Consider the following 17544-nt stretch of genomic DNA (forward strand, 5'->3'; position numbering starts at 1 on the left):
AGTCCAACTCACCACGGCACCAATTTCCTGCCCCCAAAGACTTTCTCTGGACCAGATCTTCATGCAATAGCACTGTCTAACGGGGTCCTTCTTAAAGAAACATCTCCAACATTTTCCTAGGAGTAAACTATCTTCATTCACTCACATTAAAAACAAAGCAAAAAAAAAAAAAAAAAAAAACAAAAAACAAAAAAAAAAAAACCAACCACATTAGGATGATCAGTATCCTCCCAAGATAAACCATCCTGAAACACGGACACTGGCGAGCTCAGTATCACTGGGTTGCTGGTAGTGTTCTTTTCTTAAAGCAGAGTTTCAGCCCATGTCATTTCCAACAGCTGAGGCATGTCTTGCAGCAGCAGCACTTCTCATTTCTCTTCCTCCCAATCCAATTACAAACTCAGACTAATTTCCAGAGATGTTGTGAAAGAGTAGATCCACATTTCAGCATATTTTGCAGCCAGACAATCAAATACCACAGTAAGATCCATAGCCTTTTTGAATCAGATAGAAAGCTTTGCATTCTCAAAGCTTCTCCATGACCTTTTGAAGCCACCTCCTCCAAGATCTGTAAGGTTTTTATTAGGGAGAAATCCCTGCCTCATCTCAAGCAGAGGTCAGAACTAACCCACTTGCCCACTCCAGCAATAAAAGGTGAGAAGCATTTCCAATCTACAGGAATAGTCCAGGCCTGTGGCAGCAGCACCCTCAGATCAGCCATCAGGTAGGGCACTGCATCACCTTTGGAGACATGGAGCCAAACTGAAAGCAGAGAGAAACATTTCCAAACAAGATCAAGTCAGAATACTGCCAGGAGGAATTTGCATTTAGTTGACTTTAGCTGGTGATTCCAGTTCTGTGGCCATTCTCCAGAGACTCCAATCCCTGTTTAGAGACTGAAACAGGAAAAAACTTCAGGAAGATACTGTTGAGCTGCAGCTAGGTGACAGTTAAGTGATTAGAAAGAACAGAGGCCATGGTACAGAACACGACTGTTTTAAACAAAGTTTAAGTCTGTTATTTCTCAATCTAATTAAAAGCTTTACTAAAGTGAGTTTGATTGGAATGATTCCCAGCTCCCTCAGAAGACAGCTCTGATCTCCTGTGCTCTTAAGCCCTCTTCCAGCTACACACAAACGCCTCTGCCTCCAAAAAGAACTCCAAAAAAGCTCAGTGCCAACCTCACAGTATTATGTCTGACCACAGAACAGTTACAAGTGAAGCTGAATCATGTACTAAGAAAGTTGAAATCACCAGGGAAGCACCATCTGCAGTGTTGCTTTTAGTAGCACTAGCAAACACCTTCTCAATGCTTGGAGTATGACTAACTCCCACTATGTATTTACCAAGCTCGCACCTGGATTTTGTACAGTGAAGAGAAGTAAACTCCACACTAAAAAGGACAGAAGCACAACAGGTGACAGTACCCAAAGCACCTGTACAACCAAGCAGTACACAAGTGTATGCAAACAACAAGGCTTAGGAGAAGCAGTCTAGCAAGTGTACTTTGGCAAGCATAGCAACAAGTGAGTATATTGGTTCTGAGCTTCGTATTCGAAGCAGAGAGACTCCAAATCCACAGCTCAGACCCAGGCATGGAGACCTGGCTTGGTGGAATCCCACAGCTTCTAGCGCATCATTTCAGTATTCCTCACAGGGAGCAGCAGAGAGGTGCTCTGTCAGGAGGTCTGTGAGAACGTGCCACACAAATCTGAGATCCGTGCGAGCAGCCAGGCAGCTCAGTGCGTTTGCGAGTGCATGCTGTACTGTGGCAAGCAGCTCTGTGCTGGGAGGCGTTATCACCCTGGTGAAGATGATGGCTGCACAAAGTCACAGCCTATGAGAAAGGATGGGAGCATTGGTCCCGGTGCCACACACTGGGGGAAGCGATGGCCTCCAACTTGTCAAGTGGATTTGCAAATACCCATCAGTTGACAGAATTAAGTGCAGTTTTCTTCTGTATTTTCTAAACGGAGGCACGGAAAGGAATTTCTGAGAACATCTGGGACTTCCACATCTCCCCAGTGTTCAGGAAAGTGATGTGACTGCTAAGTACGGGACATGTACAACAGCAGACTGCTTTGATTTCAGTTTGGAGTCCGTAGGCAAAAGGCACCTGACCAGTCTAGTTCAGCCAGGTTCTGGAAGCAGCAGCCTGTATTTACATAAAGGGCCTGACTTACACTTTGTTCATAAGACAAACGAAGGCATGAGCAACTTCTTACAAATATACGATATGTGGCATCAGACCTTTAACTCTTGCTAAAAGTTTTCCAAAGCCATTCACTTCTCCCCAACCCTGTCCTCCAGAAGGCAAGTGAATGTACGACTCTTTGTCTCAGTGAACTTTTTCCACAAAAGAAAAGCTTGAAGATAACAAATTTGCTGTCAGTGTCACTACACTAAAACTACTACACATGCTGTTTAAAACAGAAGCCTCTCCTCCTTCAATCGACTGATTTAAAAGTGCCTGTGAAAACTAGACTGAAGTTGACTCCAAATTCCCATGTTGACTCCTCAGTTTATTCCCCACCTGCCCCACTGCAGCTTCCCTATTTCTCCAGCAGCATCCCCCAGTTCTTGCTGTCACAGTCTCCTAGCAAACATCTTTGGTCCAGACAAAAGCTGCTATGAGAACAGTCAGTAGGAGACGCGGTAGGCAACGTTTAGGTATCCTCATCCCTTGCAACCTCACTGCACGTTTGATGGGTCTTAATAGAAGCATCACTTGAATGCTACTGTTACACACAGAGCTCAGTGGCACCATGACAGAGATTCTACCAGGTTTTTTTGATACCTTACATCTAGTCTGTCTAACCCCCTCATTGCGTTACCCTGCCTTCCTCCAGAGCTGGCTTAAAACAGATGATGATGTATCACAGTACAGCTGACAGTACTTGACATAAAACAAAACAAATAAGGGCAATCACCAAGTAAACATATTTACCTGTTTTCTACTCCTTTCAGAGGGTTTGCCTAACCAAACTTAAGATTTAAACTTCTGAAATTCAGCAAGTGAAATCCAGTTATTTTTACTGCATAAAGCTTCAAGTTTAATGTCTATAAAGCAAGTAACCACAAGGAATAAGCTGTATAGAAACTCTATTAACATTTCTACTATTGTTTTGTCTGAGGTGAGAGCGTTAAGTGCCCGTGAAATACTAAAACCCTCCTAAAACCCTCCTAGCCAGCAGCTGAAGTACATATATATGTTTTAGACATGCCCCAGAATCTCTCAGAATGTAAGAACACACACCGGATCTAATGATCGCCTTCACCAAACACTCAAATCACATCTTCAGCCTTGTAATGTTTGCTGCCACAAACCCTCCAGGAACCAGCCTTTCCACTAGGTACATAGGGGCAGGCAACAGACACAGAGCCGGTTACATAGCATGGTCAAGCTAAAGAGCAGAAGACAAGCCCATATTGTTTATTTACACTTCTCACCTGGCACAGAGCACTGGTGAGCCCACCACCAAGATGCAAGAGGTAACACAGAAACACTAGCATTGCACCAAAAGATTGCCTGCTTTTGCACAGCCATTCACTGTCACTGGATATAACTGAATAATCCTCATTAGGGAGCACTAATTTGTGCTGTTCTCTCTGCAACAAGTACAGGATTTTACAAGCTACCCATGCAAACATGGATTGCTTGGAGTGCCTCACTCCAGCAAGTCTTTGGCTGCTGCCTGCCCATAGAGTACACAGCACACCCAGCCAGGCAGCACAAATTCCTGTAGTGCTTCCAGCCTGCTTTGGAGCAGCAGAGCAACAGTTTTTACTTGCAAAGAGTCAGAGAATCACCAAGGTTGGAAAAGACCTCCAAGATCACCCAAGTCCAACTGTCCACCTATCACCAATATTTCCCACTAAATATGCCCCTCAGTACAACAACTAAATGTTTCTTGAATGCCCCTAGGGTCAGTGACTCCCAGACCTCCATTGGCAGCCCATTCCAACATTTGACCACTCTTTCCAAGAATGGGGAGGCCGACCCCTCACCTAATCACAATCTCCCTTCAGGTAGTTGTAGAGAACTCTGCACTTGTTCTTTTGAACTTCATCTCACTGGCCTCTCAGCCCAGCTATCCAGCCTGTCCAGATACCTCTGTAGAGCCTTCCTACTCCCAGGCAGACCAAAACTGGTGTCATCTGCAAACTTAATGAGGGTGCACTCAATGCTGTCATCCAGGTCATCAACATAGATACTGGACAAGAGACAGGCCCTGATACCAACCCCCGGGGAACACCACTCATGACTGATCACCTGCTGGATTTAATTCCATTCACCACCACTCTCTGGCCAGGCCCACCAGCCAGTTCCTCACCCAGCCAAGAGTGTACTGTCCAAGCCAAAGGCTGCCAGCTTCTGCAGGAGAATACTGCAGGAGACAGTGTCAAAGGCTTTACTGAAATCTAGGTAGACTACATCAACAGCCCTTCCCGCATCCAGGCAGGTCACTAGATCACAGAAGGAGACCAGGGTGGTCAAGCAGGACCAGACTTTCACAAACCCTTGCTGGCTAGGCCTGATCTTCTGGTTGTCCCCCACTCACTGTGTGATGTCCCTCAAGATGATCTGCTCCACAACCCTTGCTGGAAACGAGGTCAGACTGCCAGGCCTGTAGTTCCCAAATGCTCCTTATGACCCTTCTTGTAGATGGAAGTCACATTGGCAAGACTTTAATCCTTTGGGACCTCTCCAGTCGACTACGAACACTGAAAGATGGGAAGTGGCTTGGTAATCACCTCCACCAGTTCCCTCGGCAACCTTGGGTGGATTCCATCCAACACCGTGGACTTGTGGCAGTCCAGGGGGAGTAGCAGGTCTCCAACTGTTTCCATTTGAATGGTGGGGGATTTATTCTGCTCCCTATCCAAGACTTCCAGATCAGGTAGATAGACTACACCATGTCCTTGTCATGGATTCTGTCATTGCTGCAAATTGGTTATGCCTAAAATATGGCACTTGAATATTTCTGCACTACTCTTAATCTTGTTAAGGAAACAAGAAAGAATCCCATAACTGTGCATACAATAAGCCATGAAGAATTCAGTCACAAAATCAGCAAGTCTATGCAGGGTTTTCTTTGGCTTTGCTTTTTCATTGTTATTTTAAATATAATGCAGTTAATGCATCTACCTTTAAAGTAATATTACCACTGAAGTTTCCATTACATTAATAAGTGCTCTGAGATTTTATGATTGATGCCTCCTTGAATGACTTTTAATGCTGTTTGAGCTGAGTAAATTCTGTTAAGAGACATTTGCTCTTACTCCAAGTCAGACTCGGACAATCAATTAAATGAAATGGCTAGCTGACAGAGATATTACTGTCACATGAATCAGACAGCCATAAAACAGTGATTGCTCCAACAGCAGAGGACAAAGAGAAGGGTCAAGAAAGCTTGTCTGGAGATGATTTCACATTGAGTGGGAAAGCTTTTAAGGATTTCTATGTCCTAGAAGACCTCGAGTATCCCTTTTCTGACACCTGGCTCCGGACAGAAGATGCAACTTTTCACCTCTGGGTGACATTACGGGCAATTTATATTTGCTTTTTCACAACCTACACAGGAAACGCCTTCAGATTACTGATCTCAAGCCTCAAGATTTCCAAGCAGTGTTCTTGTATTTATGCATGACATAATTCCGTCCCCATCTACTCCACAAAAAAAAAAAAAATCCTAAATATCAGTGTACTTGGATAAGGTGATCTCTAGGCTCCTTATACTCCTACAGAGCATTGAGTAGAACAAGCTAAGCCATTGATTTTACTGACACACGAAAGCCTCGCAGTATTTCAGCTTGACCTGAACATCACTAAAAACCCTAAAATATAGCTTTTCACAACTAACTGAGGCTTAGTGTCACTTCCTACCACACAAGCTCATCCATCACACGTCCCATTTCACAGCAGTAAATTAAAGTAAAGTAAATTAAAAAAAACCCTACTCTCATTCACTCAAGATACAGCCATGCTACAGTCTGAGCGATCAATTTTCTGCTTAATAGATTAGTCTAGTAAACTTTTCAACCCTAATGCTTCAGGGATGGTCTAACTGATACTCAGTAGAAAAGCTTCCAGAATGACAAGAACACAGAAGAGATTCATGCTGCACAGGCAGTGGGGCGGTCCCAGGGGAAGAGGAAGACAAGGGCTCACTGCAGGTCACATCAGGGCCAGCCACACTGCAGGCACAACACCCAGACCGTCACACAGCTCACAGGAGACATCCCGACACTCCAGCCTTAGCTGGAACCCTCACCACCTTGCTCAAGGCTCCCAGTGTTGTCCAAAGCAATCTACACAAGTTTGAAATCAAGCTGCCACTGCACTGGGAGGCAGGGAAGAAAATGAGCTAAAATAAGAAGGAGCTTGGCCACAGCAGTGCTGTTTGCCAATACGTTCCCACACACTACCATCTTGGGACCAGTATTACAGAGCTGGATGCAGTAGAACCTGAAGGAAATACAAAAAGCATCTGTACTGCGCAATGCATGTAAGATAGCAAGCTTGTGACAGAGTCCCCACTTTCCTTCCAGAGAATAAGCTTTCAAAGTTCAGATCAAGGATCTATCCTTTTTCTTGACATCAAATCCTCTCTAAAACAAAGTTGTGGAGCACAGAGCACGAAATCACAAGTGGCTTTTGAGAAGATGCAGGACAGCAGGACATGCTGTCAATGCTCAAAGCTAAGCACACTGCAGTAAAACAGCTTGTCTGTCTTCTGCCAAGAGGGTGACATCTGGCAGCAGGAAAGTCAATATTTAATTGAGTCTCCTTTCCCAGCGCTGTGAAATAGGCTGGGGATGCTCCACATCTCTGGCAGCACTCCAGCTGCTCAGAGCTGGTCTTTAGGGACCACCTCAGCCAGGTCCAGCAGTGCTATGGAGATGGCAGGCAGCAGTTCCCAATCTGCTCCTGCACACTGCAGCCTGTCAAAGCTGAGACATAAAGCTCAGCTTTGTAAACAGTAATCAGAGTGCTAGGAAGAATCAGCGGGTTGGCTTACAACAATGATTAGCTTCAGGCAGGAGATCTGCTGCTTCTCAGTACTCAGGAGTCCTTAAAACACTTGCAAAACATGTGAAGTGTGCTGATATACATCAAGTTTATCAAACCTTTCAAATGCCAGGATGCAACATGTGTAGTCTGAGACCAGCTGAAGAGAGAGCTAAGTAGGATTGTTCTCTGCTCAGCTTCAGATTCCTATTAGCTTAGAGTACTTTAGAAAAAAAATAAGCAAATTAGATGCAAACAACCACCCTCATACACACAGGCAAAACACGCTGATTCACCATGCTAAGTTACAGTGACAAAACATTACCTAGAAAGATTCTCCTTCAAAGTTTTTTCTCTTCACCTGGGATCAGTGCCAAGCACACAGACACCTGACTGAAAACACCAACATCAGCCCAAGACACTTCCCTTGGTGCATCGTTCAACTGCATCCTAAGCTTATGGGTCTCTAACAAAGCTCCACCCCCCTCCAGCTGCTACAGAAGGGAAAGCAAAACAGAATTCTGCCTTTCTGAGGCTTCTAACCTCTCCCACCACCCACGGCAAGCTGCTCCCCAGCCTTTGCAATCCTGTAACATAATATTGCCATTGCTTGAGACTGGAGATTCCGTGGCTCAAAGTCTGTCATCACTGGAGATCTGCAGCTGGACCAAACTAGATTTCAGTGGTAACAAATGCAGCAAAAAAAATTATAACTAATTAAACTAATTATAAATAACATATAAAGGCACTGCATCCTGTAAATTTAGATGTAACAGAGTGTTATTATTACTGGTACCTCATCTGCATAAGTAGTCTTTCTGTGGTAATAATCAGATCTAAACCAATAGTTATTCTTGAATTAAAGTTTCAATTACAGTAACAATTAATTACTGGCGCATACATAATGTACACACACAACGTGTGCTTCCTCTTTGCCTAGGAAGGTTTAAAGCACAATGCACGTTTCCTGTGCTGCTGGCAGGCCAGACACACAGTTCACTCTGCTTCTGTCTGTGGCACAGCATCTCACTGCAAAAGACCTCAGCTGTGCACTCTCAGCTCAGCCCAGCCAGTCAGCACCCCAGGATGCTTCCTGCTTGCCCTCAGACTCTGCAATAGAGAAGTCAACTTGTGCAACAGGAAAGTTGCAACCTTCAGTGACAGTACTCACACCATAATAGCACTGGTTTCTCATGAGTCAGCATTAGCCTACCTCCTTCTGCTAGGGTAAGAAATAGCACAACACGCCTTTTTCCACACACCAGCATTTGCTGGTAGCCGGTGTGCTCTCCCTTGTATTTTCCCTCTCCAAAAGGCAACAGACTGCGTACTCCAACTGCCACCATTTGTAACTGCAGCTGAGAAATTCATATAGCTGCCTACACCTCTGGCAGAGGGGTTGTGTTTTCATAGCAGGGCAACCACAGTCAACACCTGCGACAGCTCATGCTGTCACTCTTTGCTGCCAAAAGTGCTGCACACCCACTCAGCCCCCTTAACCACAGGGAAAGAGGAACGAAGAACGGGAGGAAGAAGTGGCAGGAGCAACACCAAACCTTTAGGAGACGCTATGGGTAGCCTGGATGCTACAGATGACATTCATATGAAAAGGTCTGAGCTTGGAGGTCTAGCCCCTAGCATGAGGTTTTTGGAACAAAAGCTCACACCCTCTCTGGCTAATACAAATTCAGACATGAGGGATTCTGAAGACACCCACTACCTTTAACAGGAGAAGAAATACTCCCTCTGGAGTCTTAAATTGAAGCTGACAGACACAGTAACAATTCTGGCTGAACAACAGCGTTTCAGTTTTGTGCTTAATCTCACTTAATGCTTGTTTTCCTTTTCAGTCATCCTTTGTTTGACATTTTTCTGCTTACTCACTGCAGGATATTAAAAGGACTAGGGTAAAAACATCCTCTCCTCCAATGCAAGATTCTCTATATAGCGCACGCTACAAGGACTCCAGCAGAGGTAACAGGGAGCATCAGCAGTCTATCTAGAGGTGACATTCCCTTAAAAACAACAACAAAAAAAACCCTTAAAGCCAAATGTATGCTTGTTTGTTGTGATGGGCTCAACAACCACCACCTCTGGTTTTTCTCTGTAAAATGAATGGAGCTTCTTTCCCTTCCTTGTGAAAGCTGGTCAACAAAATGTTGGCTTTCAATAAGACTCCCTGCACTGTTTCTGCTGCCATGGAAACATCACTTTTTGAAGAGCTATAGCTGATATCCTCCTTTACCTGGAGTAGCATCCACCACCACCACAAATCAGCAATCTACAAACAACTCACTGATGGTATGTGGCATGATTAGCCCCTCATCTTCAGGCTAAACTTCTCTGCATGAGATGGGGAACACCTTCCCCATGAAAGTCATCTGTACCTCTTCCTGCTGAAGGAACAAATGCTAGTAAAAGAAGGAGTCACAGAGCTGAAATCAGGCTCATGAAGTACAAGAGTCACTGGAAGGTGCAAGGAAGTCCAGTTCAACTCACCGACAGTGCACTTGCTCAAGAGGCACCTGATGAAGGTCTGAAGCAAGATCATTTGACCACTACATACATAACAGAGTGGGGGGGTGGAACTGAAGGGAAGTAAGACAACCATGACTAAGGCTTTCTGCTCCCTCCCATGGAGTTTAAAGAGGCACCCGACTGCATAAGAGTCAGCTGTGCCCATTTTACCCAGATCAAGCAGAGCAAGGCACTGATCTCATTCACACTGTTACAGTTCTGGTGCAGGCTTTTGTTTTGAATTGACAAGGCTAGGCTGAGATTTCAAGGTCTCTTGGCTGTGCATTTGTAGAGGGAAAAAGGGGAACCCAAAGGCCTTTTCTGAGAGCTCTGAAGCATGAGAAACTGCAGAAGAGATGGCTTGCGTTAATTTAACACTGCTGGGGTTTTAAAAGCTCAAACAGTTACAGCTTGGCCTTGTAGAGCCCAGAGAAAGCCAGTCCTTAAGCTAAGTTCCACTACCCCAAATGGTCTGAGAGCAGTTTTTCTCCAGCTGGGTGGAAGATTTTCCTGATAGGATACCTGCAAGCCACAGCATTTGCAACAGGGAAGAAGGACAGAGGATCTGTGCACACCACAAGCAAAAGCCTCTTTCAGGCCTTGTCACCACCCCACCTGCTCCCCGTCCTCCTGAAAAGGGTGTGACAGCCTGCAGTCACCCTCCAACTCCCAAGCCTTTGACCTAGCAAAAACAGCTGATGCTGTTCCAGCCACCCACGCTGTGCCAAAGCATAGGCACACGTGGCAGCTATTGGAGTGCCCCTCCAACACAGCACGCTGATCCCAGCAACTCAGCCACTGCACTCATCCACACGCCAGCTGAGGAGGGAAGCTCAGCCACGTCATCAAGTAACTCCTCTAACAGCACTGTTGAGCCAGGACCCTCAATGTGGATCAGAACAAAAACTTTCCCCCTCTCAAAGATTTCAAGCAGACCTGGCTCTGTTCAGCAGACCTACTGATGTAATGGGCCTTCCATTCTTCAACTCGCTGCTGCAGACGCCCAGGTCAGTGAAATAATTCCTCCTTTACAGTTCAAACTGTCCTCTGTTCTCTTTTATATACTTATCAAGTGTTTGGTTTTATAACAGCACAGCAAAAATAATTCTTTCCTCCAGCGCTACAAATAGTGATAAAGAAAACAAATAAAGCAGAAGAAAAAGGTGTTCCTTTGTTCATTAGGACAATGAGGGAAGTTCTGTCCTACTGCCAGCAGTCAGTTCCTTCTGAAAAAAAAGAACGTTAAAGTGCACTTTATCAACCCCAAACGTGTAAAACAAGGCTTTACAAAAGGAAAGGCTTATATGCTGTCTTATGGAATCAATGCGCTGTTTAGGAACTCTGAGAACAAGAGATTTTGAAAGACATCAGTTTACATAACTAAAGAAGTGCAGAAATATAAGAGGAACCACCTTATCACCAACTCTGAGATTCTGCACTAACAGGCAGCAGTTTTGCTCTGTGTTTGTTTGGCTTCCAGCAGTACAGCCTAATCACTCAGAGCACAGCAGCACGCTGTGTCAGTACTGTTGGTGCTGCTTTATCCTCATTTTCCATTGGCGTATGGAACCAGCACAAACAGGAGCGCAGAGAGATGCTCTTCTGCAAACAAAACCATGCTCACTTTAAAGATGGACGAAATCATGCAACTTCAGTTACTAGGCCATGCAGAGAAAGATGGGATTTCTATTCATGGCATCTTAACACACAGCAATACAAGACAGGTCTCCTCATCTCAGGAGAATACTACAACCCTTCAGCCTGAACTAGCAGCACTGTTTCAGTGCTTATAATCACAAATCAAGAGACTCCAAGTGCTTGAAGCCCCAGTTTTCCCAGAGAGGCTGGCAAAGGAACATGCACTAGGCACCATTTAGAGGAACACAGCCAGCCCAAACATTCCTTTGCTGAAAATGAAGCCTCTGCAAGCCAAAGATCATAGGCTAGTACCTTCCCTTCCACTCTCCCCTGACATGAGGACTCCGTGCATAAGTCAAACAGAGACTGCTTCTTCACACATACAGGAGGTGGGAGGAGTAAGGAAACCACCACAGCATTCTGCAACTGTGGTGTCCAGCTCAGCCACCAGCTTGTTTTGGAACTCTACTACATATAACTGTGCAGCAAACTTAATTTCACATAGGCAGCTGCTGGCCCTAAACCTCACTGTATCAGCAATCCTATACTCCCAGAATATCACCTCAGAAATATACACATTAATAGCTGTTTAAGCATTGCTGCCTTGACTACACTCAACAAAAGTGGAAGACTTGAATACATTGCACACCTAGAAGATTAACCTTGTCTAAGGCTTTCTTGGCCACACTCCCTACGTGGAGACTTTCATCTCCAAACTCCTGCTAGCTAAGAAAGCTGTCTTCATATCAACCTAAATGATTTCACGATTCTCAGTCCTATAGTAATACCATGCAAATAATAACAAGAAGTCACATGCAACCTCTGACTCTAGGTTTTAAACTCATTCCTGGCTACTAGAAGCAACACAGGGTGCTCACAGCAGCCCTGGGGACAGGACTAGGCAGCCTGGGTTTCCGCAAAGTGCATGTCATTGGTGAGTAATACCATATCATCAGGCAGGATTTCCAGCACAAGCACTCCAGTTTGCCAGAGAGAAGTCTTTGAGGGCTGGCCAGCTGAGCACAAGCCATTAACTGACTGAGCACAAGCACGTTGTCTTTTTCTAGATTTTCCCCATGTACCTACAGATCTTCACCTCACCAGAATGAGAAGCACAGTCCCCCAAAATGAAAGCAGCGGAGGAGGGTGTTATGCTATGTTTGCTCCATAGCAATCTTATTTCACAGCAGATATACTGCTTTGATGTACAGCCTGGGGTGCAGCACTCTCTTTATTCAGAGCCATATTTAAACCAAAAATGAGTTCAGTACCAAAACACGCCTCTAGGAAGAGGAGCATTATCAATAAAGCTCTTGAGAGCCCAGTAGTTAACCCTTTTTTTCACTAGAAGCTGGCCAAGACCCTAAAACTACTACAACCAATCCTGAGAGAACTTCAGGACACATACCAAGGCATGCATTAACATACTGCAGTTGGAATCAAATTCAGAACGAGCCAACAGCTGGCAGAACAGTCCCATTCGCCAATCCCCACGTCTTCAGGGTTTAAGCACACACTGAAAATAGACACAAGACTTGGGAAGAGTTTGGAAGAACTGGCTCGAAGCACTGCGGCAGACACCGACCGGCTGGCGTAGGAGCAGCGCACCCGGCCGTGGATGCTCGCAGGACCCGCAACCATCCCTAGGGCAGGGCCGCCGCCCCGGCACACACACCGCTCAGCCGAGGCCGCCTCCTCCCCCGTCCAGGGAAAGCGGCCGCGTGCTTCGGCATCGCGCAGGCGTCCTGCGGCTCCGTGCGCACCTCCGGGGTAGCTGTTAGACCGACAGATCCTGCTCTACCCGCACCCATACATATATACATATGTATATCGCGAAGCCCGGAGCCGCGCTGCCGCTCGCGGCACCGGCTGGACGCGAGCCATCCGCTCACGCCACGCAAGTTCCCGTCCCGCTTCTCCGCTCCCGCCCGGCCGCCCCGCTCCTTCGGCAGCCCCGCCGGACCTCCGCCCGCGGGACGCGGCCACAACACGGCAGCCCCGCCCCGGTTCCGCGTCTCCGCACAGCTTCCCGAGACACCCGGGGACCTCCCGGCCAGGCCGACCCAACCGACGGCCGCGACAGCCACGAGGAGCCGCGGTCCCTCCGCAGCCCAACCCGGATCAACGCCGGGCGAAGCGAGGGGTGCGCGCAGCCACCGCCGGGAGGGCCGTGCCGAGCGGCTCCGGCAGCCCGTCGCCCCGCCGTACACGGAGCCCTACCAGGCTCCCCGTGAGGCTCCATGACGGCCCCGGCTCTTCCGCCGTCTCCCCGCCGCGGGGCACCGCTCTCCCGCCGCCGCCTTCCCCCTCGGCCGCCGCTGCTGCCGGCGGAGGCGCCGCCCGCCCTGGCGAGGCGGGGCGGGATCGCGTCACTGAGGCGGCCCTCCTGCCCGGCCCGGTCCCGCCAGGTGAGGGCGGCCCCGGCGGTGGTTCAGAGCGCCCAGCCGCCCGCTGGAGGGCTGTGAGGGGAGTGTGAGCGCCGCCAGGGGATAAGACGTCGAGACTGAAGTTTAAACGCTGAAAAATAAGATTTGAACACCAGCTGCTTACGGCTGTGCCGGAGGAGGCCCGACGTCTGCCTGTCCACCTGGCTTGGGACTGCTCACTGACCGACTGCCCCAGGAGCCACGGCCCTGAGGTGCCCGTGCCTGATGGGCCACCCTCGGGCAGCTGAAGCACAGACCCTGCCTCACAGAATTATCAAGGTTGGTCTAAGATCAGTAAATCCAGCCATCAGCCCGTCCCCTCCTTGTCCACTAATGATGCTGTATCTCCATGTTTCTTGTACATCTCCAGGGATGATGGCTTCACCACCTCCCTGGGCAGCCCATTCCAGCACCTGACCACAGTTTCCAAGAGTAAATTCTTCCTAACATCCAACCTGAACATCCCCAGCACAACTTAAGGGCATCACCCCTCATCCTATCCCTGTTACCTAGGAGAAGTAGCTGACCCCCACCCCACTACAGCATCCTTTCACAGAGTTAAAGAGAGCAATAATATCTCCTCTCAGCCTCCTCCACAATAAACAGCCCCAGCTCCTTCAGCTGCTCTTGGTAAGGCCTGTGCTCCACATCCTTCACAGTTCATTGCCTTTCTCTGGAAATGCTCCAAGGCTTCGATGTCTTTCTTGTAGTGAGGGGTCCAAAACTGAGCACAGTACTTGAGGTGCAGCCTCACCAGTGCTAAGCACAGAGACAGTCACTTCCCCGCTTCTTCTGACTATGCTGTGTCTGATAGAAACAAACCAGGATGCTGTTGGCCTTCTCAACCACCTGGGCACACTGCTGGCTCACATTCAGCCAAGCATCAAACAATACACTCAGGTCCATTTCCTCTACACAGTCTTCCAGCCACTCTGCCCCAAACCTGCAGCATTTTGTAGGGTTGTTGTGACCAAAGTGTTATGACCCAGCACTTACTGTTGCTAAAGTTCATACAATTAGCCTCACTCCATCAACACCTCTGTGGGGCCTTCCTACCCTCAAGCAGATCAACATTTCTTTCCCCACTTGGTGACAACTGCAGACTTAGTGAGTGTATTCAGTCCCCTCATCCAAATTATATCCCTGCCTCTTCTCACACAAAGCACAACCTAGCCAGCTCCCATCTCAAAAAGATACTAAAGGTGGCATTATTAACTTCTGGTGGCTAAGTTCTGTGTATCTTTTGGCCACAACACTGTTAATCCAACATCAGGAGTTCTAAGGCTGGATTTATTGACTTGTCAACCCAAGGCCAAGCTCCTCCAGCTGTGGTTCTTTTTCTTCCTTCAAGTCCTTATCTAGTGTTTTTCTCTCTAGTGTTGTGTGTCTGTACAGTGCTTGCACACCTCAAGTGGTATGCACATCATGCAGCACTGGGTTGTCTGCTTATTGGAACAACCCACACAGGCTGAGTAAGTAGACAGGAAAAGCTCCTTCTGCTTAGCAGTGTGAGCAGTTACACAGGTACAGCATCTGCAGCAACCTTTTATGTTATGCTGCAAGCTGCCTTCAGTGGTTCCACCTTCTAGTTATTATGCATTTGCTGCCAAAGCATAGGTACACTCACAAATTGCACCAAGTTGCTGAAATTAAACCACAATTTTATTTTAGCTTCTGAGATTCATTCCCTTGTGGGGCTTGCTAGCACAACAGGCAAACCTGAGCCCCATGGCTGCGTTACGGAGAATCAAATAGCTGAAAACAGACCATGAAGTGCCTGTCCTACCTACAGCCTGTGTTCTTCCTGCAAAAATAACACCAACCACAGAGAATTTTTCATTATGTAGTTTGAAAAGCAGGAGACTATCAGGAACATTAAGCTACCAAACATATCGTTTGCTCCATCCTTTTCAAATCCCCGGGCCTTGATATCTATCATTGTTTGTTTGAAAGGTCGATGTGCACACAGAACCAGCAGCAAGGCATGCCTGGCATGGCTCTTTGTGAATAGCCAGATTGTCCCTGACATGTAGCATGCAGTCACATGGGGAAGCAGAGCACAATGGAGAGTCAGGAGGTGCCAATTCAGGATGTCCTTGCTTCAGATAACAAACAGCATCAAATCCAGGTACTTTTTAGTGCACAAGGCAGTTAAAGACTTAAGCTTTTGCTAGAATAAAGGGACACTTGCTTATGTCCTAGCATATACAGTCACAGCAGGAGGCCAGTGGTGCCATAAAAATAGCAAGTAGATAAAACAAGGTATAAATACACAGGGATATACTTTTATCTCATAGCACAGCAAGTAATTTAAGCATGGTTCTCACCAGAGAAAGCTCATCCTGCGTATCTGTTACGACTGTTAAAAAAAATACTTTTTTCAAATATCTGTACAAGTAATCTTTTCTTAAAATATTTTTTCCCCATGGCATGCCACTTGAAGCCCCAGGCTTCCCCACTGAGCAGCTGCTATTTCCTACAGGATCTATTTCACAGAGGAAGCCATCAAGAGCATTACAATTTGCATCCCTTCACTTTGCAGCTGCTTCACCCTAGCAGCACCAAATGCCTGCCAGGAGCCAACCTGCATAGCAGGGAAGCTGTCAGCATCTGCTCAGTGCTTGAGGGACTAGGAATACTTAGCCAACATATCCAAAAAAGCATGAGCTAGCAAGTGAGGACATACATGCTATCCTGAGAGCTGGGCACAGCTGACAGAAGTCTGGCACTGAGCAAACAGCAGTGCTTCACCCACAGCTGCCCCACTTAGGAGTGTCCTCTTCAGCCTAGGTGCAACCTACAAGTGCACCAATTTTTGCTGAATTACAAGTTTAGCAATTCTCCAATTCACCCAGCAATTAGGTTTCCTCAGCACCTGCAGCCTATTCAAAGGGCAGAAATGGCTACCTGCAGATCTCAGCCAGTTCACATCCCTAGTTGTCTTTTCCAGAAAGGCTTTAGATGCAAGGACACTCAAAGCCATCTCCAAATATGATAACATAGCTCCTTTTTACACAGTCCTGTGTACATAGAGATGGAATTGTTTTAACAAGTATCTGTAACTGGTGCCTATTAAAAATAGTACGACTGTTGCCTAAGGCTCCAATTATGACCCCAGATTATAAACAAACTCAAAAGCCTGAGCCTTCCCTGAAGGCACTGTTGTCCTTACAAAGGAGAAGTGTGAAGGGCAATGGGAGCAGCAGTGTACGGAGCTACTATGCTTTGTGCCTTGACTTCTTGTTTCCTCCAGGCAGTTAGATCCCATGCAGGTGCCACTTGTGCAGGAGCACATGAGCAGCAGCAAAGCCAGAAGCAGCTCCTGGAGCAGCTGTACACCAGGCTTCATTGCACAGCCATGGGGCTGCAGTCAGGCTGCATCTCCTGCTGTAGAGTCAGTTCCTGGTTTTAATATTCACAGTAACATCTGATCTAGGGCAAGTATAACAAGAAAGCAGTCAGAAGTGCAAAAAAGTCAAGGTTTCAGAGAATTAATATATATAAGTTCACTCAATCCAGATTTAAGACAACCAATTATTTTCCAAAGATGCTGCTGTATTTTTTTTGTCTCTTCAGCTCCATCACGGATGTGATTACCTCCAAATAAGCCATCCTGTGTACAAAGAGCTGAGTCCAATGACGAGCTGCACTATTTTAAGGTAGCTGTTATGCTGATGCACTGCCATGAACAAGCATGGTTGTGCAATCAAGCTACCAAGAGGGCTGAGTCCTAGCATATTTCTGATCTGCATCTGTAGACATACTTTGGCAATGCAGCACAGAGTTGTGTGCTGCAGCTTGCAGAATTCACATGGTCCCTTCAGTTGCCAGATCAAGAATCAGGTACAAATGAACGAAACCCACAGAGCCTCAACATCTAAGCAATACAGAATGCTAAAGAAATCTGTCCTGAATGCCTTCCCTTTCTGAAGCTCTAGTACTTCACTTGGC

The 17544-nt window shown here is 46.8% G+C and overlaps 1 protein-coding gene across 3 annotated transcripts in view; it reads right to left on the bottom strand.

The window, feature by feature from the left end:
- The window catches only part of TPD52 (tumor protein D52), a 40347-nt gene that overhangs the window by 21090 nt on the left and 1713 nt on the right, over window positions 1-17544 (bottom strand). Inside the window, exon 1 of one of the 3 annotated variants that reach the window (XM_052704025.1) lies at window positions 13388-13529. The exons of the other annotated variants lie outside the window; for them this stretch is intronic. Coding sequence (XP_052559985.1) covers window positions 13388-13409 — 22 coding nt within the window. The 5' untranslated portion in view covers window positions 13410-13529. Of the gene's footprint in view, window positions 1-13387; window positions 13530-17544 lie in introns of those variants that run through there. 3 annotated transcript variants of the gene reach the window in all.

This window comes from Tympanuchus pallidicinctus, unplaced genomic scaffold, assembly GCF_026119805.1.
Source record: "Tympanuchus pallidicinctus isolate F22 unplaced genomic scaffold, pur_lepc_1.0 scaffold5, whole genome shotgun sequence".
NCBI classification, from domain to species: domain Eukaryota; kingdom Metazoa; phylum Chordata; class Aves; order Galliformes; family Phasianidae; genus Tympanuchus; species Tympanuchus pallidicinctus.